The sequence below is a fragment of the Rhinatrema bivittatum genome, chromosome 19, assembly GCF_901001135.1.
Source record: "Rhinatrema bivittatum chromosome 19, aRhiBiv1.1, whole genome shotgun sequence".
Classification (NCBI taxonomy): Eukaryota; Metazoa; Chordata; class Amphibia; order Gymnophiona; family Rhinatrematidae; genus Rhinatrema; species Rhinatrema bivittatum.
In genome coordinates this window covers 40,994,584-41,019,578 of record NC_042633.1, presented here as the reverse complement: position 1 = coordinate 41,019,578, position 24,995 = coordinate 40,994,584, and the positions used below count along the sequence as shown (strand labels likewise).

Here is a 24,995-nt window from a genome sequence, read left to right as displayed (position 1 = left end):
TTAACCCCACCCACCCACGAAGGGATGGAATATTCCGGGACACCCCCCCCCCCCCCCCGTCTCGTTCATTTATAGATCTCAGGTTTCTCTCTCTCTCTCTGCTCGCTGGAGGGCTGTGGACGTCATTTGTCCAACACTCCCCCAGGCTCTCTCCCCCCCCCCCCCCCCCACCGCACGCCATCGCCGGTGACCTCACTGCCGCGGCACTTACTCGTTGGGGGTGCCCAGCTGTCCGCAGAACTGCCCCCGACTGTCGGTGGGGTAGATCACCTTCCTGGGGTCGCCGTGCGTCCACGCTAGAGAGAGATAAGAAGGCCACAGTCAGTGCCCGGGAAGCGGGTTTCCTCCCCCCCCCCCCCCCCCCAAACACAGTCCCTGCTCAGAAGAGCTTAAAAGAAATCTAAACTATTCTCCAGAACAGGGGCCGGTCCGTCCTCCCCCCCCCCCCCCAAACCCCAGGCTCAGGCTCACAGAGGCAACGAGTCCCACGGCGCGGCGGACGCAGACAGAAAACAGGACACGGGGGGGGGGTGCGGCTGGGCGAGAACCAATCAGGAAGAAGATAAAACCTAGGCGTAGGGTAAGGAGCGATATCCTACGGGCAGACGGGGCAAGGATGGCCGGGGGAGACAGGACGGGCCAAGCCGGGTCTTCTTCTGTCGTCGGACGCCGTATGTCACTGGGTCAGCTCAAGGTCACGCACAGAGAGAGTCGGGCCGTAGAGCCAGGGGTTCGAGCTGAGGCCCTGGGAGATACGGTGACCTCCCTCCCTCCCTCCCTGCCACATCGTGGCTTGTCTGGGTGTGACCGAGCCGGGGATTAGCGCGCGCAGTCAGCGAGAGCCGGGCATGAAGAGCCCGGACGCAGGGAGAAGGGCACCCGGCTCCCTGCCCCTCGTGTGTCCGCGGCCAAGATCCGAAGCTCAGCACCCCCCCGGCTCTCACTTTCCACCCCTTTCAATCCTTCCTAGAGCCGTCGCCCTCCGTACCCCGGCCCCCCAGGACTGCGGATGGGATTGGACCGGAGAAAGTACGCATGTTGCAAACACCGAAGGTGTGTAAACGTACATATTTTTGGGAGAGGCTTTTAAGTACCTCCCAGGCAATCTTAGACATTCTTTTATCAAAATTGCAGCAGCCACACACTCATCTCAGTCTCCGGGTGTCCTTCTGTCTCCTCAGTGTTACCTTATGAAATTTTACACAACCTGTATCTTAACTTTGGCTCTCCACCCTACCCTGAGTAACGGGACGGTTTCCAGCCACCCTGGCCTGCTAGGTTCCCAGAAGAGACAAGAAACAAGCAGCCTCCAGGACCAGACGGTTATCCCTGTGTCTAATCGCGTCCCTCTCTGTGTGCTCTGTAAAGAGAGAGAGAGACGCGCGCCAGAAATACCCCCAGGAACATCATTAGGGACGCGGACTGCAAAAAAAAAAAAAAAAAACAGGGGCTGGGATCTGAAATTCTGAGGCCCCTTCTCTCTTCCCGATCAGAACTCGAGGAAAAAAAAAAAAGATCAAAAACCGCATCCCGGACACAGAGCCTGGGGGGGGGGGGGGGGGGTCCCCGAGTATCTGCTTTGTGATGCTAGCTCTGGCATCCTGGATGCACCTCTCCTCTTCTGACTCGTTCCTCTTTCCTCGCTCTCCCTCCCCCCCGAGAGACGCGGACGAGATACATACCCACAAACCCCACCACAAAGTACCCCAGGATGGCAATCACGATGAGGATACAGCAAAAGATGTCTGTGCAGCCCCTGCCAGAGAGAGAGAGAGACAGACAGACAGACGTAAAAATAATAATAATAATAATAATTTGTACAATCGATTTTTACAGCACCGCAAGGCACGCACAGCGTGCACGATCGGAGCTCGCCGCGAGCACCGCGCAACGATTCCCAGCCTTCGCCTTTACAAAATTAAATCACTCAAAAAAAAAAAAAAAAAGAGTTTTAGGAGAAGGCATCAGGAATGGCCGAGGTCCTCGGGTCCCCCCCCACGTGAGCTCGTGGTCCGCCTACCGCCCCCTTTGACGGAAAGGCGCCGGCGGCATCATCCCCGCCGCACGGCTGCCAGAGGTCTCTCACGGCGGAGCACAATAAACGGCCATCGGGATTCTGTGGGTTTTTTTAAGTTTACATACGTTACCTGTTGTGAATGGGCCCTTTGAAAGTCGGGTCATACTTTTGAGGCTCACCTAGGAAAGGAGAAAAAAAAAAGATTGGGAATTATACAGGAGGCGCCGGGTGATGCGAGCGAGGCACTATGGACCGCTGGGGGGGGGGGGGGGGCGCGCAGAGAGCACGGGAGGGAAGGGAAACGGCGGAAGGCGAGGGAATTTACGTGATCCGCAAAAAACGCCGGCGGCAGAGGCGGGACTGGAACCCGGGGCCGACAGGCTGTCGCAGCTCTGGGTCCCGAGCGCTAGGTTCTGCACAGAGTAAAAAATAAGCTCGGGACGCTCTGGGAATTAACCTAGGGAATGAATTTTTCCCAACTTTAAATCCACCATCATTTTGTGACTCACAAACAGGGAAGATGTTAAGAGAGAAGCTCAGGGCAGAAGGGCCGGAGCTACTCCAGCTGGCAGAGCCGCGCCTGCGCAGGTAAAACGCTTCTGCAGCTCACCTGCAAAAAAGGTGAGAGGCTTGAGATGTGGCCCGTGCAAGGTAAAAGCAGATACTGGAACAACCGAAAACAGCCACGCAAGGGGAGCCAAAATACTATACAGGAAAGCCGTAAATAAATATGCTCGCTCCCTGCTGTCTCCCGGCAGGATGCGTCACAGGCACACTCATCCCTCCTGCACAGTCCCTGCTGTCACCCAGCAGAATACACTACAGGCACACTCATCCCTCCTGCACAGTCCCTGCTGTCTCCCGGCAGGATGTGTCACAGGCACACTCATCCCTCCTGCACAGTCCCTGCTGTCTCCTGGAAGGATGCGTTACAGGCACACTCATCCCTCCTACACAGTCCCTGCTGTCTCCCGGCAGAATATGCTACAGGCACACTCATCCCTCCTGCACAGTCCCTGCTGTCTCCCGGCAGGATGCGTTACAGGCACACTCATCCCTCCTACACAGTCCCTGCTGTCTCCCGGCAGAATATGCTACAGGCACACTCATCCCTCCTACACAGTCCCTGCTGTCTCCTGGCAGGATGCGTTACAGGCACACTCATCCCTCCTGCACAGTCCCTGCTGTCTCCTGGCAGGATGCGTCACAGGCACACTCATCCCTCCTGCACAGTCCCTGCTGTCTCCTGGCAGGATGCGTTACAGGCACACTCATCCCTCCTGCACAGTCCCTGCTGTCTCCTGGCAGGATGCGTTACAGGCACACTCATCCCTCCTGCACAGTCCCTGCTGTCTCCTGGCAGGATGTGTCACAGGCACACTCATCCCTCCTGCACAGTCCCTGCTGTCTCCCGGCAGAATACACTACAGGCACACTCATCCCTCCTGCACAGTCCCTGCTGTCTCCCGGCAGGATGCGTTACAGGCACACTCATCCCTCCTGCACAGTCCCTGCTGTCTCCTGGCAGGATGCGTTACAGGCACACTCATCCCTCCTGCACAGTCCCTGCTGTCTCCTGGCAGGATGTGTCACAGGCACACTCATCCCTCCTGCACAGTCCCTGCTGTCTCCTGGCAGGATGTGTCACAGGCACACTCATCCCTCCTGCACAGTCCCTGCTGTCTCCTGGCAGGATGCGTTACAGGCACACTCATCCCTCCTGCACAGTCCCTGCTGTCTCCTGGCAGGATGTGTCACAGGCACACTCATCCCTCCTGCACAGTCCCTGCTGTCTCCTGGCAGGATGCGTTACAGGCACACTCATCCCTCCTGCACAGTCCCTGCTGTCTCCTGGCAGGATGTGTCACAGGCACACTCATCCCTCCTGCACAGTCCCTGCTGTCTCCCGGCAGAATACACTACAGGCACACTCATCCCTCCTGCACAGTCCCTGCTGTCTCCCGGCAGAATACACTACAGGCACACTCATCCCTCCTGCAAAGTCCCTGCTGTCTCCCGGCAGAATACACTACAGGCACACTCATCCCTCCTACACAGTCCCTGCTGTCTCCCGGCAGAATATGCTACAGGCACACTCATCCCTCCTACACAGTCCCTGCTGTCTCCCGGCAGAATACACTACAGGCACACTCATCCCTCCTACACAGTCCCTGCTGTCTCCCGGCAGAATATGCTACAGGCACACTCAACCCTCCTACACAGTCCCTGCTGTCTCCCGGCAGAATATGCTACAGGCACACTCATCCCTCCTACACAGTCCCTGCTGTCTCCTGGCAGGATGCGTTACAGGCACACTCATTCCTCCTGCACTGTCCCTGCTATCTCCCAGCAGGATGCGTTACAGGCACACTCAGTCCTCCTGCACAGTCCCCAGTATTTATTTTTTTATTTAGACGTTTTATAATACTGTAGTTCCAAAAGAAGATCACAACTGTTTGAATTATAAGGATTCATATTCAGGTCAGCAATCATAGGCTTTGTGTTAATGTTCATTCTTTGAATTCAACACCATAGAGAATGCATATTCTCGTTCATAATTACACATCGTCATGGCTATCACAGTAGTTCCTATCTAATTTAGTTCATATTAATTCTTTCTAGATCTACATAGCAATGAAAATAGATTATAATTATACTGGTAATCCCTTTATGACATTTATTATATAATGACTGTTCAACTAGATTTGTCTCTTGAATCTTCTGGCAGGGTGTGTTACAGGCACACTCAGTCCTCCTGCACAGTCCCTGCTATATCCCAGCAGGATGTATTACAGGCACACTCAGGCCTTCAGCACAGTCCCTGCTGTCTCATGGCAAGATGTGTCACAGGCACACTCAGTCCTCTTGCACAGTCCTTCCTGTTTCATAGCAAGATGTGTTACAGAGAAACTCAGTACTCTTGTACAGTCCCTGCTGTCTGATGGCAGGATGTGTCACAGGCACACTCAGTCCTCTTGCACAGTCCCTGCTGTCTCATGGCAGGATGTGTTACAGGCAGACTCATTCCTCCTGCACAGTCCCTCCTGTCTCCTGGAGGCTTCCAGGTGCATATTTCTGGACTCTCACAATAGTTATGTTAACCTGAAAGTCTGCTTTACAGATCCTCCTCCTGATCCCCTGAGGTAGTGTGAGGCAGTTTGGGCTGGGGGGGGGGGGGACCATCCTTTCCTGCTGCTGACAGATGTTCCCCAGCCATCAGGGTCCAGGAAAGGTTCTGCCTCCCTCGCCTCTCTGGAAAACTTCAGCTGTGCAGGAAAGAGCCCGACACCGAGAGCAGCTCAGGCCCAGCCCTAGCGAGCTGCGGCTAACACAAAGCAGAGAGGCCCTCCCTCGCCAGCCCCTCGCTGTCCTAACCCAGCTTCCGCCCTGATAAGATGCAGAGCCATCTCAGGGCGAGGGAAGGCAGACGAGACCAGGAGCCGAGAGGCCGGTAACGCTGACGGGCTCTGCTTCACTGCCCGTGGTGGGAGCGCAACTGAGAGAGGCCGAGCATGCAAAACTCGGAGGGAAGGAGGGAGGAAATCTGAGAGAGACACTCAAATGTCACAAGGGAATAAATAATGCACAGGAAGCAAACATCTTTCACAGAAAGGAAGTTCTAGAACATAAGGCCACGACCCAAGGCTCAGACGCAGGAGTAACATTAAGAAAATACAGTAATTCTGCACAGAACTCGTGCTGGACACATGAACTGGAACAACCTCCTAGCAGAGGAAGTGGAGACAAATGAAATCAGACTCAGCATTCAAGAAAGCCTGGGATAAGCACAGAGGATCCTTAGCTGTGGGGGAGTGAGGGGTAAAGCCTGGGATAAGCACAGAGGATCCTTAGCTGTGGGGGGAGTGAGAGGTAAAGCCTGGGATAAGCACAGAGGATCCTTAGCTGTGGGGGGAGTGAGAGGTAAAGCCTGGGATAAGCACAGAGGATCCTTAGCTGTGGGGGAGTGAGGGGTAAAGCCTGGGATAAGCACAGAGGATCCTTAGCTGTGAGGGAGTGAGAGGTAAAGCCTGGGATAAGCACAGAGGATCCTTAGCTGTGAGGGAGTGAGGGGTAAAGCCTGGGATAAGCACAGAGGATCCTTAGCTGTGGGGGAGTGAGGGGTAAAGCCTGGGATAAGCACAGAGGATCCTTAGCTGTGAGGGAGTGAGAGGTAAAGCCTGGGATAAGCACAGAGGATCCTTAGCTGTCGGGGAGTGAGAGGTAAAGCCTGGGATATGCACAGAGGATCCTTAGCTGTGAGGGAGTGAGGGGTAAAGCCTGGGATAAGCACAGAGGATCCTTAGCTGTGAGGGAGTGAGGGGTAAAGCCTGGGATAAGCACAGAGGATCCTTAGCTGTGGGGGAGTGAGGGGTAAAGCCTGGGATAAGCACAGAGGATCCTTAGCTGTGAGGGAGTGAGGGGTAAAGCCTGGGATAAGCACAGAGGATCCTTAGCTGTGAGGGAGTGAGGGGTAAAGCCTGGGATAAGCACAGAGGATCCTTAGCTGTGAGGGAGTGAGAGGTAAAGCCTGGGATAAGCACAGAGGATCCTTAGCTGTGAGGGAGTGAGGGGTAAAGCCTGGGATAAGCACAGAGGATCCTTAGCTGTGAGGGGTAAAGACTGGGATAAGCACAGAGGATCCTTAGCTGTGGGGGAGTGAGGGGTAAAGCCTGGGATAAGCACAGAGGATCCTTAGCTGTGAGGGAGTGAGGGGTAAAGCCTGGGATAAGCACAGAGGATCCTTAGCTGTGAGGGAGTGAGGGGTAAAGCCTGGGATAAGCACAGAGGATCCTTAGCTGTGAGGGAGTGAGGGGTAAAGCCTGGGATAAGCACAGAGGATCCTTAGCTGTGAGGGAGTGAGGGGTAAAGCCTGGGATAAGCACAGAGGATCCTTAGCTGTGAGGGAGTGAGGGGTAAAGCCTGGGATAAGCACAGAGGATCCTTAGCTGTGAGGGAGTGAGGGTTAAAGCCTGGGATAAGCACAGAGGATCCTTAGCTGTGAGGGAGTGAGGGGTAAAGCCTGGGATAAGCACAGAGGATCCTTAGCTGTGGGGGAGTGAGAGGTAAAGCCTGGGATAAGCACAGAGGATCCTTAGCTGTGAGGGAGTGAGGGGTAAAGCCTGGGATAAGCACAGAGGATCCTTAGCTGTGAGGGAGTGAGGGGTAAAGCCTGGGATAAGCACAGAGGATCCTTAGCTGTGGGGGAGTGAGAGGTAAAGCCTGGGATAAGCACAGAGGATCCTTAGCTGTGAGGGAGTGAGGGGTAAAGCCTGGGATAAGCACAGAGGATCCTTAGCTGTGAGGGAGTGAGGGTTAAAGCCTGGGATAAGCACAGAGGATCCTTAGCTGTGAGGGAGTGAGGGGTAAAGCCTGGGATAAGCACAGAGGATCCTTAGCTGTGGGGGAGTGAGAGGTAAAGCCTGGGATAAGCACAGAGGATCCTTAGCTGTGGGGGAGTGAGAGGTAAAGCCTGGGATAAGCACAGAGGATCCTTAGCTGTGGGGGAGTGAGGGGTAAAGCCTGGGTTAAGCACAGAGGATCCTTAGCTGTGGGGGAGTGAGAGGTAAAGCCTGGGATAAGCACAGAGGATCCTTAGCTGTGGGGGAGTGAGAGGTAAAGCCTGGGTTAAGCACAGAGGATCCTTAGCTGTGGGGGAGTGAGAGGTAAAGCCTGGGATAAGCACAGAGGATCCTTAGCTGTGGGGGAGTGAGAGATAAAGCCTGGGATAAGCACAGAGGATAATGAATGCGTCTCACTCACAAAGATGGCTGACAAGGCCCTTTTTCTTTTTAAGCAAAAGACAGTGGAAGGCTTGGCCTCTGCCTGTGAAGCTGAAATCACTTTTTTTTTTTTTAAGAAGAAAAGAAGAGGTCTAGGAAAATTCCCTGTGGTTGGGATTTAAAAGGCATGTGGGATATTTCTTGGCAGGCAACGCGCACTGCGGCTCCAACATCTGAGAGCAGAAACGGAAGGGCGCTCCTCCTGCTCCTCGTTGCCTTCTCCCTCCCCTCCATGTCCCCAGGCTGGTGAGGCGTCCTGGGGGGGGGGGGGGGTTACCCCTTTCTTACCGTGTTTCCCATAGTAGTTCTCTTCCTCTGCCCCCATGCTGAGGGCCCCCTTTCTCCTCCCCACACCGGACTCCCTCGGCGGCAGGACAGGTTTAACCAGGTACAGGGAAGGAGAGAAGCCCTGCCCTGCCCTCCTCTCCTCCTCCCTCTGAACCAGGTGATGCACCTCAGCCCTTCCCCTCCCCTCCAGTCCTGATGGCCAAAAGGGAGGAAGGCGGCCTACAAGTCCCAGAATGCAACGGGGAGGGACCCAAGATGCAAACTCCCGGCCCCCCCCCCTTCTTCAGCTCTGGTGCACGAGGAGGGGGGGGCCAGGAAAGGGCACAGAGGCAACACAGAAAGCAGCCGGGGGCTTCTCCTGCTGGGAGTTTATTCAGAGGCTGCCTTACTTTTTCCTCTAAAATATTTTATTTCTCGGGCGTTTACACCTTTGTTTGCTTTCAGAAATACAAGCCAAGGGCCTGTCATCACGACCCCACCCACCGTAAAAATAAAAAAAAACAATCTGCCCTGATTTCATGCTTCAGCTCTCTGTGCTGTATTCATGCTTTACGTGTATCAGTGTGACCCTGCATGGGGCTCTGATGAAGATCTGCTCTTCAGCTGTCTGTGCTGTATTCATGCTTTACGTGTATCAGTGTGATGCCTGCATGGGGCTCTGATGAAGATCTGCTCTTCAGCTGTCTGTGCTGTATTCATGCTTTACGTGTATCAGTGTGACCCTGCATGGGGCTCTGATGAAGATCTGCTCTTCAGCTGTCTGTGCTGTATTCATGCTTTACGTGTATCAGTGTGATGCCTGCATGGGGCTCTGATGAAGATCTGCTCTTCAGCTGTCTGTGCTGTATTCATGCTTTACGTGTATCAGTGTGACCCTGCATGGGGCTCTGATGAAGATCTGCTCTTCAGCTGTCTGTGCTGTATTCATGCTTTACGTGTATCAGTGTGACGCCTGCATGGGGCTCTGATGAAGATCTGCTCTTCAGTTGTCTGTGCTGTATTCATGCTTTACGTGCATCAGTGTGATGCCTGCATGGGGCTCTGATGAAGATCTGCTCTTCAGCTGTCTGTGCTATATTCATGCTTTACGTGTATCAGTGTGACGCCTGCATGGGGCTCTGATGAAGATCTGCTCTTCAGCTGTCTGTGCTGTATTCATGCTTTGTGTGTATCAGTGTGACGCCTGCATGGGGCTCTGATGAAGATCCGCTCTTCAGCTGTCTGTGCTGTATTCATGCTTTACGTGTATCAGTGTGACGCCTGCATGGGGCTCTGATGAAGATCCGCTCTTCAGCTGTCTGTGCTGTATTCATGCTTTACGTGTATCAGTGTGACGCCTGCATGGGGCTCTGATGAAGATCCGCTCTTCAGCTGTCTGTGCTGTATTCATGCTTTACGTGTATCAGGGTGACGCCTGCATGGGGCTCTGATGAAGATCCGCTCTTCAGCTGTCTGTGCTGTATTCATGCTTTACGTGTATCGGTGTGACGCCTGCATGGGGCTCTGATGAAGATCCGCTCTTCAGCTGTCTGTGCTGTATTCATGCTTTACGTGTATCAGTGTGACGCCTGCATGGGGCTCTGATGAAGATCTGCTCTTCAGCTGTCTGTGCTGTATTCATGCTTTACTTGTATCAGTGTGACGCCTGCATGGGGCTCTGATGAAGATCTGTCTTCAGCTGTCTGTGCTGTATTCATGCTTTACAGTATCAGTGTGATGCCTGCATGGGGCTCTGATGAAGATCTGTCTTCAGCTGTCTGTGCTGTATTCATGCTTTACAGTATCAGTGTGACGCCTGCATGGGGCTCTGATGAAGATCTGTCTTCAGCTGTCTGTGCTGTATTCATGCTTTACTTGTATCAGTGTGACGCCTGCATGGGGCTCTGATGAAGATCTGCTCTTCAGCTGTCTGTGCTGTATTCATGCTTTACGTGTATCAGTGTGACGCCTGCATGGGGCTCTGATGAAGATCTGCTCTTCAGCTGTCTGTGCTGTATTCATGCTTTACTTGTATCAGTGTGACGCCTGCGTGGGGCTCTGATGAAGATCTGCTCTTCAGCTGTCTGTGCTGTATTCATGCTTTACTTGTATCAGTGTGACGCCTGCATGGGGCTCTGATGAAGATCTGCTCTTCAGCTGTCTGTGCTGTATTCATGCTTTACGTGTATCAGTGTGACGCCTGCATGGGGCTCTGATGAAGCTCCGCTCTTCAGCTGTCTGTGCTGTATTCATGCTTTAGGTGTATCAGTGTGATGCTTGTACACAGTACAGTGCAGAGAAAAAAAGATATTTTGAGGCCCTGGGGCTGGAAAACAACAGCTGCAGCGAGGCCGTGATTGCAGGAAGTGGGGGAGGGCGCAACCGAGATGTGGCAGAGGAAAAGCCGCTCAGTCCCTCTGCCAGCCCCACACACGCAAAGGGTGGGGGGAGGGCAAGGCCACGGGATTTCAGGACTCCCCTGAAAAGAAGGAGCGGGAGGGAGTCAGGAAGGCGGAGCAGAGAGAGAGAGAGAGAGAGAGGGAAGGGAGGGTAAGGAGCAGCGGGGAGGTGACTACCAAGGCCATGGTTGGGGGTGAGGGGAGCGGGACAGGGGCGACTGCAAACCGCTATGGCCCCCGCACCAACCCCCCCCTCCCCCCCAGGGCCTGCAGGGGGGGGGGTCCCCTCTGTCACCAGCCAGACCTGCGGCCTGCTCTCCTCAGGCCACCGTCGAACGGCGCGGAAGCCCGTCCCGCGCTACCCTCCCTGCTGCCCTCTTTAAAAACCCTTTTTCCGCGGGCCCCCCTGGGGGGGTGGGGGGACGGGGGACGACACCGGGGGGGGGGGGGGGACGACACCGCTGTCACCCACTGTGCCAGCCGTTCCCAAACCCCGTCCAGGAAACGAATCCCCCCCCCCCCCCGTGAAGAGACGGGCGATGCGCCGCGGACCCTGCGGGTGCGGGATTCGTGCCCTGCCTGTTCACGACGGGTAATCCCGAAACACACCCCCCCCCCCCCCAACGGCTTCGCCTGGACGTCCCCCCCCCCCTCCCCTCACTGTTCCTAGCCCGTAAGCTGGACACAAAACTGCAAGCACCCCAAAACCAGATCCAAGTGTAAGAAAGGGAAGGGTGACAGAGTGGGGGCTGGGGAAAACCCCTAAATCAGCCCCCTGCCCTCCACCCCCCCCCCTACCCTCTCAACGCTCCCTTCCGTCCCGGCCACTGCTTTGGACTAAAAATATTTTAATGCTCCAGAGGATCATCAGATTGGGATTCGGGACCTTATTCTTATCCCCCCGCCCCCTACGGGTGGGCCAGGCCGAAGGCGGCGGCGGCACACGCGACCCCCATCCCTCTGACACCGGATTTTTCGAATGGGGAGCCAAAGGACTTCAAATCCCACAATGCACTGTGTGAAAAGGGAGTGAGGCGGGAGAGATTGGAGTGAGATAGAGAGGGGGAGAGTGAACAGGGAGTGAGATAGAGAGGGGGAGAGTATGAACGGGGAATAAGATGGAGAAGGGGAGAGAGTGAACAGGAGTGAGGGAGAGAGAGTAAACAGAGAGGGGGGAGTGTGAACAGGGAGTGAGGGAGAGAGAGATGGCGACACAGTGAATAAGGAGAGAGGGGGAAGTGAACAGGGAGTGAGATAGAGAGGGGGAGAGTACGAACGGGGAATAAGATGTAGTGGGGGAGAGAGTGAACAGGAGTGAGGGAGAGAGAGTAAACATGGAGGGTGGGGAGTGTGAACAGGGAGTGAGATAGAGAGGGGAAGAGAGGGGAGAGGGAGAGAGAGATGGCGGCACAGTGAATAAGGAGAGAGGGAGGAAGAGAGAGATAGAGATGGGGACAGTGAATAAGGAGAGAGGGAGGAAGAGTGAACAGGGAGTGAGAGAGATAGAGATGGGGACAGTAAATAAGGAGTGAGGGGGGAGAGTGAACAGGGAGTGAGAGAGATAGAGATGGGGACAGTGAATAAGGAGTGAGGGGGGAGAGTGAACAGGGAGAGAGAGAGAGATAGAGATGTGGACAGTGAATAAGGAGTGAGGGGGGAGAGTGAACAGGGAGTGAGAGAGATAGAGATGGGGACAGTGAATAAGGAGTGAGGGGGGGAGAGTGAACAGGGGAGAGAGAGAGATAGAGATGGGGACAGTGAATAAGGAGTGAGGGGGGAGAGTGAACAGGGAGAGAGAGAGATAGAGATGGGGACAGTGAATAAGGAGTGAGGGGGGAGAGTGAACAGGGAGAGAGAGAGATAGAGATGGGGACAGTGAATAAGGAGTGAGGGGGGAGAGTGAACAGGGAGAGAGAGAGATAGAGATGGGGACAGTGAATAAGGAGTGAGGGGGGAGAGTGAACAGGGAGAGAGAGAGATAGAGATGGGGACAGTGAATAAGGAGTGAGGGGGGAGAGTGAACAGGGAGTGAGAGAGATAGAGATGGGGACAGTGAATAAGGAGTGAGGGGGGAGAGTGAACAGGGAGAGAGAGAGATAGAGATGGGGACAGTGAATAAGGAGTGAGGGGGGAGAGTGAACAGGGAGAGAGAGAGAGTATTATTCACACACAACTTTTTTTTTCCATTTTGTGCCAATGGAAAATATCTTTGTTGAAAGAGGCCGTAAGAGTCAAGGATGTGAATAAAGGAAAAAAAAAATAAAATACAGATTGAGCCAGAGGAAGAAAGGCAAGGTTAGGGGCAGGGATCAGACCTGCCACACCCTCTTACACTGATAAGAGACACCGTGCGTCTCCCTGGCCCCACTCCAAGCCCCTGTTTCCTCTGGATTACAGCCGGAGCCCGCGGGATCTGATCCGAAGCCAAGCCGGGACTCTGCCCCCCACCCACCTCCTGACGGGGGGGGGGAGACGCGGAACCAGAGCGCGGGCCAGGGCCAGGCCCAGAAGCTGAATCTGTCCCCGGGGGGGGGGGGATCTCGCTGCCTTCCCGACCGGCAGCGTCATCCAGACCCAGGAGCGCGATGCCACCTTGGTGTATTTCATTTCCGGTTTTCATCGTTCGGCACCGTGGCGGGGAGGTGGGGGGGGGGGGGGGCAATGTGCGGGCTGTCGGGCCCACCGAACACTCTGGTCCGGGTCCGGTTTCGCCCCGGTGCATGCTGGGGGCTGGCGGTTCCCGACCCTGGTTCCTTGAAGGAATCCACGTAGGACCGGATCGGCCGTCTCGGACGGACCTTGGGGAGAGGGAGAGGGAGGGGGGAGGCGGGCGTCAGGGCCCTTTCCGTGGGTTTGGTTTTTAAGTTATTTCTTGCGGTGGCAAAATCTGAGGGCATTCTGGGAACCGCAGTCCCGCAGCCACCTCCGCCACCCTGCCCCGCCCGAGGTAGACGAAACCCAGGATGCCAACGAGGCCCGTGTTTTTTAAAAAAAAGGAGCCCGCGTGCGTGAAGCAGGGATGCGCTGGAATCTTAAACCCTTTCGCGAAACCGCGCCCGTCTCGTTCACGGGACACCCGCCGTGCGAAGGTTACGCTCCCGAAACGCCCCGCTCTATAGGGGGCCTGTGCCGGCTTCGACCCGCGTGGGACATTTCCCAAGGTTTCCTACCGCCTCGTAGCCTTGTTTTATTCTTGTTTTAAAAACGTTACGCTCACGACGATGCGCGTTTTATTACTCCCAGCCGTTCGGGGGGCGGGGGGGGGGCTTTTGACGTAGGGCGGCATGGAAATAAATAATTTAGCGTAACGTTAACGATGGAGTCCATCGGTTTGTCCCGGTCAATATGGAGCTCTTCCAGACCCCCCTCTGGTTCTTCATCCTGCAGGCTCACACCCTCTCTCCCCGGTTGTCCTGGGCCCCTTCAGCCCTGTCGTGTAAGTCAAAAAACACTGCGAGATGTGCGGTCCTGCTCCTCATCCGGATAAGAGGCTCCCATATACCGCACGCACGTTCTCGCATGAGCAAATGCTTTCAAAACCGACCTCTTAGGGTCAGGCCTCAAAAAAAAAAAAGGAAACGCGCTCTCGCACGCACACACAGAGGCTTAAACTGACCCCCCCACGATGAGTGGGCGTTATTATCTGGAAGCTCTGCCGTCCGGGGCTATTTTTAGAAACCCCTGGGAGAAAGGGAGGGGTTGCAATTTGGGTTCTCCCGAGGAAGGCCTTGGACAGACGGCCAAGTCTGGAGATAAAATACTGAGAAGTGCAGGGAGATGGAGGAGGGGGGGCTCCAGCCTGCCTCTGTGTCCCCCCCCCCCTCCCTCAGGGCTCACGGCCCCCCCTCTCTCAGCATTAGGCACCCCCATGGCCCGGGGAGCTGCCGGCAGCTCCTCACTCCCTGGGGAGCCACAGCTTTTCACCTCACAATGGGAGAAGGCAGGTGAACTCTGCAGGGCTCCCTGGCCAGCTCCGTGCCCATCACCCACCTGCTAGGACAGAGGGCCCTGCAGCTCCGCCGGCTCGATAAGGATTTAATCAGCAGACACTCAGACCTGCATTTACTTCTTTATCGACTAGGGAGACGTTCACCTCCCCCTTGCAAAAAAAAAAAAAACAAACAAGTCAATCTCATGGCTAATATCCAGCTTGGAAAAAGCAGATTCCACGCAAGTGACCTACTCGAGTCATTGCAATTGTCGTGTATTACATGACAAGATGCCCTCAATGTACAGACACAGAGCCGTTGGCATACACAGCGCCGTACAATCGTACAAGTAAGGATTATTATTCACGCAGCGCCGGCGGCTTAACAACGCACCAGACAAGCCGCGCTGCAATTCTTAGGAATCATGAAGTGCCATCAGCATACCCGGCACTGTACAGCCACATCACCAGAGGAGCATCTCCTGCCAGCCCCACTTCTTATTAAACTTAACGCTGCAAGCACAGACCGCAACCGCAAAAGTCAAGTCCAGACCCCTCTCGGATCACTGATCATGCAAGCCCACCTCTGCTGCGAACCAATCAGGAGCAGCGCATTCTTAACAAATGTACTAAAATTAATAAACACGCACGGACATGCTAACAGCTCCCAACCTGCAGAGTCACCAAGCTGGGAGATAGCCGAGTGTCAATAGTTATGGTGGGATAATTCTGGATATTTAAGACGGTGACGCCATTGAAGTCTATGAAGGTGAATGAGATGGGGAAGAGATATTTAAGAGGGTGACGCCATTGAAGTCTATGGGGGTGAATGAGGAGGGGAAGAGATATTTAAGAGGAGGACACCATTGACGTCTATGGGGGTGAATGAGGTGGGGAAGAGATATTTAAGAGGGTGACGCCATTGAAGTCTATGGGGGTGAATGAGGTGGGGAAGAGATATTTAAGAGGGAGACACCATTGAAGTCTATGGAGGTGAATGAGGAGGGGAAGAGATATTTAAGAGGGTGACGCCATTGAAATCTATGGAGGTGAATGAGGTGGGGAAGAGATATTTAAGAGGGTGACGCCATTGAAGTCTATGGAGGTGAATGAGGAGGGGAAGAGATATTTAAGAGGGTGACGCCATTGAAATCTATGGAGGTGAATGAGGTGGGGAAGAGATATTTAAGAGGGTGACGCCATTGAAGTCTATGGAGGTGGGGAAGAGATATTTAAGAGGTTGACGCCATTGAAGTCTATGGAGGTGGGGAAGAGATATTTAAGAGGGTGACGCCATTGAAGTCTATGGAGGTGAATGAGGAGGGGAAGACATATTTAAGAGGGTGACACCATTGAAGTCTATGGAGGTGAATGAGGAGGGGAAGAGATATTTAAGAGGGTGACGCCATTGAAGTCTATGGAGGTGAATGAGGAGGGGAAGAGATATTTAAGAGGGTGACGCCATTGAAATCTATGGAGGTGAATGAGGTGGGGAAGAGATATTTAAGAGGGTGACGCCATTGAAGTCTATGGAGGTGGGGAAGAGATATTTAAGAGGGTGACGCCATTGAAGTCTATGGTGGTGAATGAGGTGGGGAAGAGATATTTAAGAGGGTGACGCCATTGACGTCTATGGGGGTGAATGAGGAGGGGAAGACATATTTAAGAGGGTGACATCATTGACGTCTATGGGGGTGAATGAGGAGGGGAAGAGATATTTAAGAGGGTGACGCCATTGACGTCTATAGGGGTGAATGAGGAGGGGAAGAGATATTTAAGAGGGTGACGCCATTGACGTCTATGGAGGTGAATGAGGAGGGGAAGAGATATTTAAGAGGGTGACGCCATTGACGTCTATGGAGGGGAATGAGGAGGGGAAGAGATATTTAAGAGGGTGACGCCATTGACGTCTATGGAGGGGAATGAGGAGGGGAAGAGATATTTAAGAGGGTGACGCCATTGACGTCTATGGAGGGGAATGAGGAGGGGAAGAGATATTTAAGAGGGTGACGCCATTGGCGTCTATGGAGGGGAATGAGGAGGGAAGAGATATTTAAGAGGGTGACGCCATTGAAATCTATGGAGGTGAATGAGGAGGGGAAGAGATATTTAAGAGGGTGACACCATTGACGTCTATGGAGGTGAATGAGGAGGGGAAGAGATATTTAAGAGGGTGACGCCATTGACGTCTATAGGGGTGAATGAGGAGGGGAAGAGATATTTAAGAGGGTGACGCCATTGACGTCTATGGAGGGGAATGAGGAGGGGAAGAGATATTTAAGAGGGTGACGCCATTGACGTCTATGGAGGGGAATGAGGAGGGGAAGAGATATTTAAGAGGGTGACGCCATTGGCGTCTATGGAGGGGAATGAGGAGGGAAGAGATATTTAAGAGGGTGACACCATTGAAGTTTATGAATGATATAAGATAACGATGCTATTAAAGTCTTTTGAGCTGAAAGTTATAATTAAAAGCGGCTAACAATCATTGTAAGCGGGTTAGCTAGGAAGGATCTGTTCACTGTGCCAGCCATACGCTCTCTTTCCTGTTGTATGACAAGCGGGTCCATGCACGTCACAGAAGGAGATCAGCCCCAAACTGTACAAACCACAGAAGTGCACCGCTGCTGCCCATGCGGGACCGTCTGACTGGTGCATGTGCCAGAGAGAGAGAGACGGAAGCCTGCGCTCTGGCTGCCTATGTGAGGGGGCCAGGTTCTCCTCATCATCTGGGAGCGTGCATGATTTAGCAAACTGGTGCACGATTTGTCTCCTTGTTGCAGAGGGCCTGCAGGCCAAGCTTGAGCGAGCTCACTCTCTGTGGGTGTGTGGAACAGATGAAACCGATGCATGCATGCGTGTGTGTGTGTGTGTGTGTGCGCTGGGGGAGCGGAAGGGGAAACAGGGTACGGTTCTTCGAAACCTCAGATCCAGCCTCTAATTTCCTCTGGGCTGAAGCTGTGCAGATGCAGTAGGGGACACACACAGAGATCACTGCAGGGCCTGGCAGCAGAGAGAAGCCAAGCTCTGCCCGGCCCTGCCCCTGCTGCTTAAAGCCATCTGCAGTGCCCGAGGTCCCTGTTACATTCTCCCTTCCTGCGGGGGGGGGGGGGGGGGGGGGGCCCTCGCCCTCCCTCCACCCCATGCCAGCCCTAGACTGTGCCCGGCCCCGGGCAGGGCGGCAGCTGCCACTGACGTCATAGGGAGCCGCTGCTCTCCCAAAGCTGCCGATGACGTCACGGGGCGCCCCTCCTCGAGCCTCCACATCCAGCACCTCTGACGGAGACCTGGAAGAGGTTCTCACCCCCCCTCCCTCCCCCGCCATTAGCACGGATCAGGCTAAAAATGCCAATCCCACTTTATTGGTCGCCCACCTCCCCGGAGCCCTGCCCGCCCCAGCGAGGGTTTGCATGCACGGAGGAAGGAGGGGAGGGGGGGGGCAGCAGGGTGCCTTACCCCCTCCCCTCCTGCCCTGCGATGCTGCTTTTCTGGGGGGGGTGGGGGAAGGAAAGGAGCCGGCGTCCTACCGTAGTCCCCCCGCGGGCTCTTCTCCCCGTCCCCCTCCATGGCTCGATCCGGCAGGAGGGCAGCGGCCGCCCCTCTAGTGCACTTCCATCGGGCAGGGGCAGCGCTGCAGCCCAACTCCGAGCCCGGGCGGGGCGGTGGGGGGGCGGGGCCCCGGGCTGGGGAAGGGGGCGTGGCCGGCGGCTGGGCTGCGCCCGCCCTGGGCGGGGTCTGTTTTCCACTACTCGGCCGGAATGCGAGCAGGAGGGGAGGGCGCGTCTGAAAGTGATGAGGAGCGGGGGTTTCCGTGAGGGATTTCTGCTCCTTCGATCGGGACCAGCCTTGGGCTGTGCTGGGGGAAAAGTTGGTCTCTTTTCTCGCTCTCCCGGCAGCAGGGCGCGCCTTGCTGGTTCCCTCCCGGGCTGTTGCACCGCAGACAGCGCCTGCCTTCTTGCGGTTTGCCTGGGTTGTTTTTTTTGTCTGCACGCTGTAATCTGCGGGGGCCACGTCTTCTGAAGTGAGGGAGGGGAAGTTGCTGACAGCCAGCAGTGTGGAAAGAAAGTGGGCAGGAGGGAGGGAGGGGTGCCCAAGGGACTGAATGCAAGGGAAGAAGAGGAGGTGCCCAGAGCCAGTAAGGAAGGCCAGAAGTTGGGGCGGAGGTCAGGCCTGGGAACAGCAGTGTGGGAGCAGCTGCTGATTAAAATAAAAACAATGATAACAGGAAAGCAAAGTCACAGGCCACAGAAAGTACAACAGGGAGAGAACTCGGCTTGAGCTTCTCTAACGCTGTGCCTGTCCGTCCAGGCTTTATGTCCCTACGAGGGCTTGACCTCTGTCCTCTAACGCTGTGCCTGTCCGTCCAGGCTTTATGTCCCTACGAGGGCTTGACCTCTGTCCTCTAATGCTGTGCCCGTCCGTCCAGGCTTTATGTCCGAGGGCTTGACCTCTATCCTCGAATGCTGTGCCTGTCCGTCCATGCCTTATGTCCCTATGAGGGCTTGAGCTCTAATGCTAGTCGCCAAAGGGGCCACAGCAGGTGGCCCAGCTGGCTCCCTGGCAGGCGAAGAGTGGAACGGGGCACATTCACGCCAGGTGGGCTCAGGTGCAACCCAGCTGTTGCACTGTAGTAAAGCCTCAGCCCTGGCTTTTGACTTTCAGGGGTTTGGGGGCCTCTGTGAACGCAGACGTGCACAGAGATCTTGCAGAGGAATTCTTGGTTTTTGTTTTTTTTTACCCTGCGTGTCAGCATCCAGAATCTACCCCCTTCCGGCGCGGTGTAGACTGAAGCCCCCTGCAAAGCGCCCCTGGGATTACAGCAGCTGTAACGCGAGAGGACTCGACGCTCCGCCGTAATGCGATAGGGGCGCGACCCCGCAGCTGCTGGGCGTCCCCCCCCCCCCCACACACACACCCCGACTCCTGGCTCTGGAGAGAGAGAGAGGAGAAATCTGCCTGCTCAGCTGAAGAGGCAAAGCCCCATATTCCCGTCCTCCCCCCCCCCAATGCACTTTCCTCATGTGGCCCAGTGGCTTCCCAGAGGTGGATTTTGTTCTGGGAGGCTTCCTTCTTGCCAGGTGTGCCCCTGCTTTCTCCATTCCAAAAAAAAAATATGCTGGAGGCCATTGCCCCATGCTGCGGTTAATGCCCGGGTGCAGGGACCCCCTGAGGCCATTGCCCCGTCCTGCGGTTAATGCCCGGGCGCAGGGACCCGCTGAGGCCATTGCCCCGTCCTGCGATTAATGCCCGGGCGCAGGGACCCCCTGAGGCCATTGCCCCGTCCTGCGGTTAACGCCCGGGCGCAGGGACCCCCTGAGGCCATTGCCCCGTCCTGCGGTTAATGCCCGGGTGCAGGGACCCCCTGAGGCCATTGCCCCATCCTGCGGTTAATGCCCGGGTGCAGGGACCCCCTGGGGCCATTGCCCCGTCCTGCGGTTAATGCCCGGGTGCAGGGACCCCCTGAGGCCATTGCCCCGTCCTGCAGTTAATGCCCGGGTGCAGGGACCCCCTGAGGCCATTGCCCCGTCCTGCGGTTAATGCTCGGGCGCAGGGACCGCTGAGGCCATGCCCCGTCCTGCGGTTAATGCCTGGGCGCAGGGACCCCCTGAGGCCATTGCCACGTCCTGCGGTTAATGCCCGGGTGCAGGGACCCCCTGAGGCCATTGCCCCGTCCTGCGGTTAATGTCCGGGTGCAGGGATCCCCTGAGGCCATTGCCCCGTCCTGCGGTTAATGCCCGGGTGCAGGGACCCCCTGAGGCCATTGCCCCGTCCTGCGGTTAATGCCCGGGTGCAGGGACCCCCTGAGGCCATTGCCCCGTCCTGCTGTTAATGCCCGGGTGCAGGGACCCGCTGAGGCCATTGCCCCGTCCTGCGGTTAATGCCCGGGTGCAGGGACCCCCCTGAGGCCATTGCCCTGTCCTGCGGTTAATGCCCGGGTGCAGGGACCCCCTGAGGCCATTGCCCCGTCCTGCGGTTAATGCCCGGGTGCAGGGACCCGCTGAGGCCATTGCCCCGTCCTGCGGTTAATGCCCGGGTGCAGGGACCCGCTGAGGCCATTGCCCCGTCCTGCGGTTAATGCCCGGGTGCAGGGACCCCCTGAGGCCATTGCCCCGTCCTGCGGTTAATGCCCGGGTGCAGGGACCCGCTGAGGCCATTGCCCCGTCCTGCAGTTAATGCCCGGGGGGCGGCTGCGCTGGAGGGGGGAGCAGCCTGGGCGATGGGGGGGAGGGGGGTCAAGGATTTGGACTTCCTGCCCACCCCGGTGCCAGACTCCCGGTGCACCGGGCTCGCCGAGGGGGGGGGGGCCGCCTCCGTCGGTGCCACCCCCCCTCCCCCTCCCCTCCCCAGCAGCCTTTGGGCCAATGCTGGCACCCGGGAGGCCTCGGGTGCTGAAGACGATGGATAGAGGGAGCCAGAAACCCAACCGCTTCCCGTTGACCTGCTCACGACTGCTCTGCTTCTGAAACCTTTCAGGGCTTTGAAATAAAGAAACCGTCCCCCGAATACCTGCTTAATTCCCCTCTGAGACCTCGAGCTCTGGCTTGGGAGAGACTTACAGGGGGGGTGGGGGGGGGGGGGGGACAGTCAATCCCGTTATTATCTCAAAGGCTCATTTCTATCCAGGCAGGGACAGGCAAGGGGCAAGGAAGCCGGGTGGCTCCTCCTAACAGGCGGGGGACCCTGCTGCAGGGCCACCTTTCTGAATTTGGAGGGGGGGGGGCGGGCACCTGTAGCTGGCTCGGCAGGGCAGAGAGAGGTGCAGTGCTTAACCGGCAGGGGAAGAGAGCTCTGCTCCTTCCCCCCCCCCCCCCCCAGGGATCCCAGGCTTGCCCGGACAGCGAGGGGGCAGGTGGCCAACTCCCCCACTCCACCCCCATCGAGCAGAGCGGGGAAGGGGGGGGGGCGACGACCACACTCGGGACCGTAGGCTCCTCCATCCTTCCTGCGTGCAGGGTCGCCACCTGCAGGACCGCGCCGGCGCTGCTCTCTGGGTGCCCCGGGGAGGAGCCAGGGCAGGGGGGGCTCCTGGGCTCCCGCGCAGCCTCATAAAGCAGGAGAAGAAGGGAAAAAGGAGAGAGAGAGAGAGAGAGCGTGCACCGTGCCCTCCCGGGAGAAAATAAGAAAAATAAAAAGAAAGGGGAATCGCAGAATAGGCTGTGCAGGTGAAACCACCGAGAGGGCCAGGGCCGAGAGAAGGCACTGGAGGGTGAAGCGACTTGCCCATGGCCACAAGGAATGGCAATAGGATTTCCACCCCGGCTTCTCTTCTTTCCAGCCTCACTGCTCTAACCTCTCAGTTTTTGGACCTGTTATTTATTTATTTATTTCTTGGTCTTTGGAGCCCACACTAGGGGGCACCATAATGGGATGGGGTGGCCTTCGGCAGCCCCACCTCCTGTGTCTAGGGAATAGGATTCCTCCATTCCCTATTGCTTGCCTGCCTCCCACCCTCCTCCAGGATCTGCCCCCCCCCCCCCCGGGGGTGTGAGAGGCTGGTGAATGGTGGGAGTCTGTGTGTGTGTGTGTGTGTGTGTGAGACACACTCTCTCTCAGGGCTGATACAAGGGTCATAGATGCCCAAGATGAACCTTACGGCCTCTCATTCCCCCTTCCCTCCCCTCCCCACACAATTATAACTTGTGCATTCTTTTCCGTTTTAAAATTCATTAACTTCCCCAACCTTAAAAGGCAGATTGCACATGGAAAATAGACAAAGTGCAATCTTCTGAAGTAGAAATATCACGTACAACCTATATATTATATAAGCATACGGTGCAAAAAAACAAACAAACCACACTTTCAATAATAATCGTTTAACAGACTTAATAAACGAGCTTTCTCATGGTAATCAAGGCGGTTTACTGGTATTAGGCCCATGGTGTAGTGCACTGGGGGTGGACTTGGCACACCGAAAGCCAGGAATAAACTGAGCTACAATTCCAGTATAGGAAGCCTTCCCTATCATAAATGCCAGCACTCAACCTATGAAAAAGCCAGACTGCAAATATTACATCAGGCCCTAAACACCAATACCCTTCCTATTAGGAAAACAGATTAAAGCCAGGATGTTGTAAATCCCTACACGGAAACTCCATGCTGGCAGTCACACAAGCAGGGCACAGATAGATAGACTCTCACCAAATACAGAATAAAGAGATCATAAAATATAAATTGAAACCTGCAGACAAAAATTGCACTGGGAATCACAAGAAGCCAAACCGAAAGCAATGCAAACACAATCAAGAAATATAAAACATTAAACACATCAATAAAAAGAATGCTGATAAATTCAGCCAATTAAAAACACTTTTAAAAATGTTTAAAATATTTCAAAACAGCAGATAGAGCACATCCAATAATTAAGACTAACAAGGATAAAAAAAAAACCCAAGCCCTCCCATTCTCCATAGCTGGGAAGTTTAGATTTCCAGTCCTCCTGAGATTGTCGTACATTGGAGGAGGGTGCATAGACTTTAACCTCACTCACACACGTATATATATAGGTGCTCTCACACACGCACATACATGTGAGCAGGTACTCTCCCTCATATTAGACACACAAATCCTCTCATATACACACACAAGTACATACATAAACACACAAACACCCTTTTCATATATGCACGCGTACACAAACACATACACACTCCCCCACCAACCTCTCACACACACACTCTCTCAGAAAGCCATTCACCCACACCCACCCTCCCTCTCATACACACTCCCCCACCAACCTCTCACACCACACACACTCTCTCAGAAAGCCATTCACCCACACCCACCCTCCCTCTCATACACACTCCCCCACCAACCTCTCACACACACACTCTCTCAGAAAGCCATTCACCCACACCCCACCCTCCCTCTCATACACACTCCCCCCACCAACCTCTCACACACACAACACTCTCTCAGAAAGCCATTCACCCACACCCACCCTCCCTCTCATACACACTCCCCAACCAACCTCTCACACACACACACTCTCTCAGAAAGCCATTCACCTACACCCACCCTCCCTCTCATACACACTCCCCCACCAACCTCTCACACACACACTCTCTCAGCCATTCACCCATACCCACCCTCCCTCTCATACATACTCCCCTACCAACCTCTCATACACACACTCTCTCAGAAAGCCATTCACCCATACCCACCCTCCCTCTCATACACACTCCCCCACCAACCTCTCACACACACACTCTCTCAGAAAGCCATTCACCGATACCCACCCTCCCTCTCATTCACACTCCCCCACCAACCTCTCACACACACAGTCTCACCCTCCATCTTAGACACACACTCTCTCATAAAGCCATTCACCCTCTCATACACACACATGTACGCAGACACACACACACACACACACACACACACACACACAGTGTAGGTATAGCATCAAAACTCACCCATATCGTATCCTTGTCCTCTGAGAATGTGCCCAGGGGTCCAAGCCCGCAGCAGTCCCTATCCTTATTATACAGAAGGAATCCCTGCCCAAGGGAGTTTTAAAATGATTTTAGTGTCGTGGCCATAACTGCTTCTGCTGGCAACATTTCACCTCTCTGAGTACAATAGCCCTGCTTCGGAGGTGCTGAAATATATTGCCCCCGTTAATCCTGGAGGACTCCTTCTGCAAGGAGATCGGTCACTTGGAGCAACCCAAGGTTTGGGGGGGGGGGGGGGGTGGCAGAATCCTGCCAGCGTGAGGTCCACGGGTGGGTGCAGTACCGGAACCAGTACCCTCAAAGAACGGGGTGGGGTGGTTGGGGGGGGTCGCTGTGCTTGGAGCCACTCTCGTCAGTGGTTAAGCTTCACCTAGGGCGCCAAATAAGCTTGCACAAGCCCTGGAAAAACGTCATTCGGTCTCCCCTTGGAGTGGCTTCTATTTCTTTTTTTACCTGCATTTCAAAAATATGAAAGGTGCAACTGATTTCCACGTGGCCCTCTTATCCGTTTCCAGGAGCTGTCCAGGCCAAGGTGCTGAACAGCAGCAGTGGTACCCGCTTCAGTAACCCCCGGGGTTCATTCACCCTTCCTGTTTCTGCTGCAAATGCCCTTCAGGTTTCAGCCCCTGTCTGCCCATGGTCTTACTCGGGGAAATCCTTTGTGAGGAGAAGTGCCCGAATCTGAAATGAGTACCCTGTATCATCTCTCTCTCCCCCCCCCCCCCGGGATTAATGACCGCTATTACTGCTTCTCCCAGCTGCAGCGTCACCAGGCTTGCCCAGCTCTGTGCCAGGTGCATGCCAAAGGGAGTTCCCTTCTCCAGGGAGCTTGCAATCTAGTAGCCAAGGCAAGCACCCGCGAGGGAAAAAAAAAAGGGGAATGTCTGCACTTTGGAAAAAAATCTCTTGGAGCTCCCACGCATTCTGTCCAAGATTCAAAGCAGGGGTTGGACTAAGTTTTAATTGTAGTCCACTTTGCGGTTTATTCCGAATTAAAGGATACATTTTATTTATTTATTTATTTATTTAAAGACTCTTGTATACCGTCGTTCATAATATACATCACAATGGCTTGCATGTTACAAAATCATAAAATCGCAATAAAATATCTAAAAGGTACAGTAAAAATACGATTAAAAAATAAATTGTTAA

At 55.0% G+C, this 24,995-nt stretch overlaps 1 protein-coding gene across 1 annotated transcript in view; it reads right to left on the bottom strand.

The window, feature by feature from the left end:
- Positions 1-18,399, bottom strand: part of SLC44A2 (solute carrier family 44 member 2) — a 32,372-nt gene extending 13,973 nt beyond the window's left edge. Inside the window, 4 exon segments of the mRNA XM_029585408.1 lie at positions 212-296; positions 1,683-1,756; positions 2,148-2,196; positions 17,919-18,399. Of these exon segments, the coding sequence (XP_029441268.1) occupies positions 212-296; positions 1,683-1,756; positions 2,148-2,196; positions 17,919-17,958 (248 nt within the window). The 5' untranslated portion in view covers positions 17,959-18,399.
- Between the last annotated feature and the right edge of the window lie 6,596 nt (positions 18,400-24,995).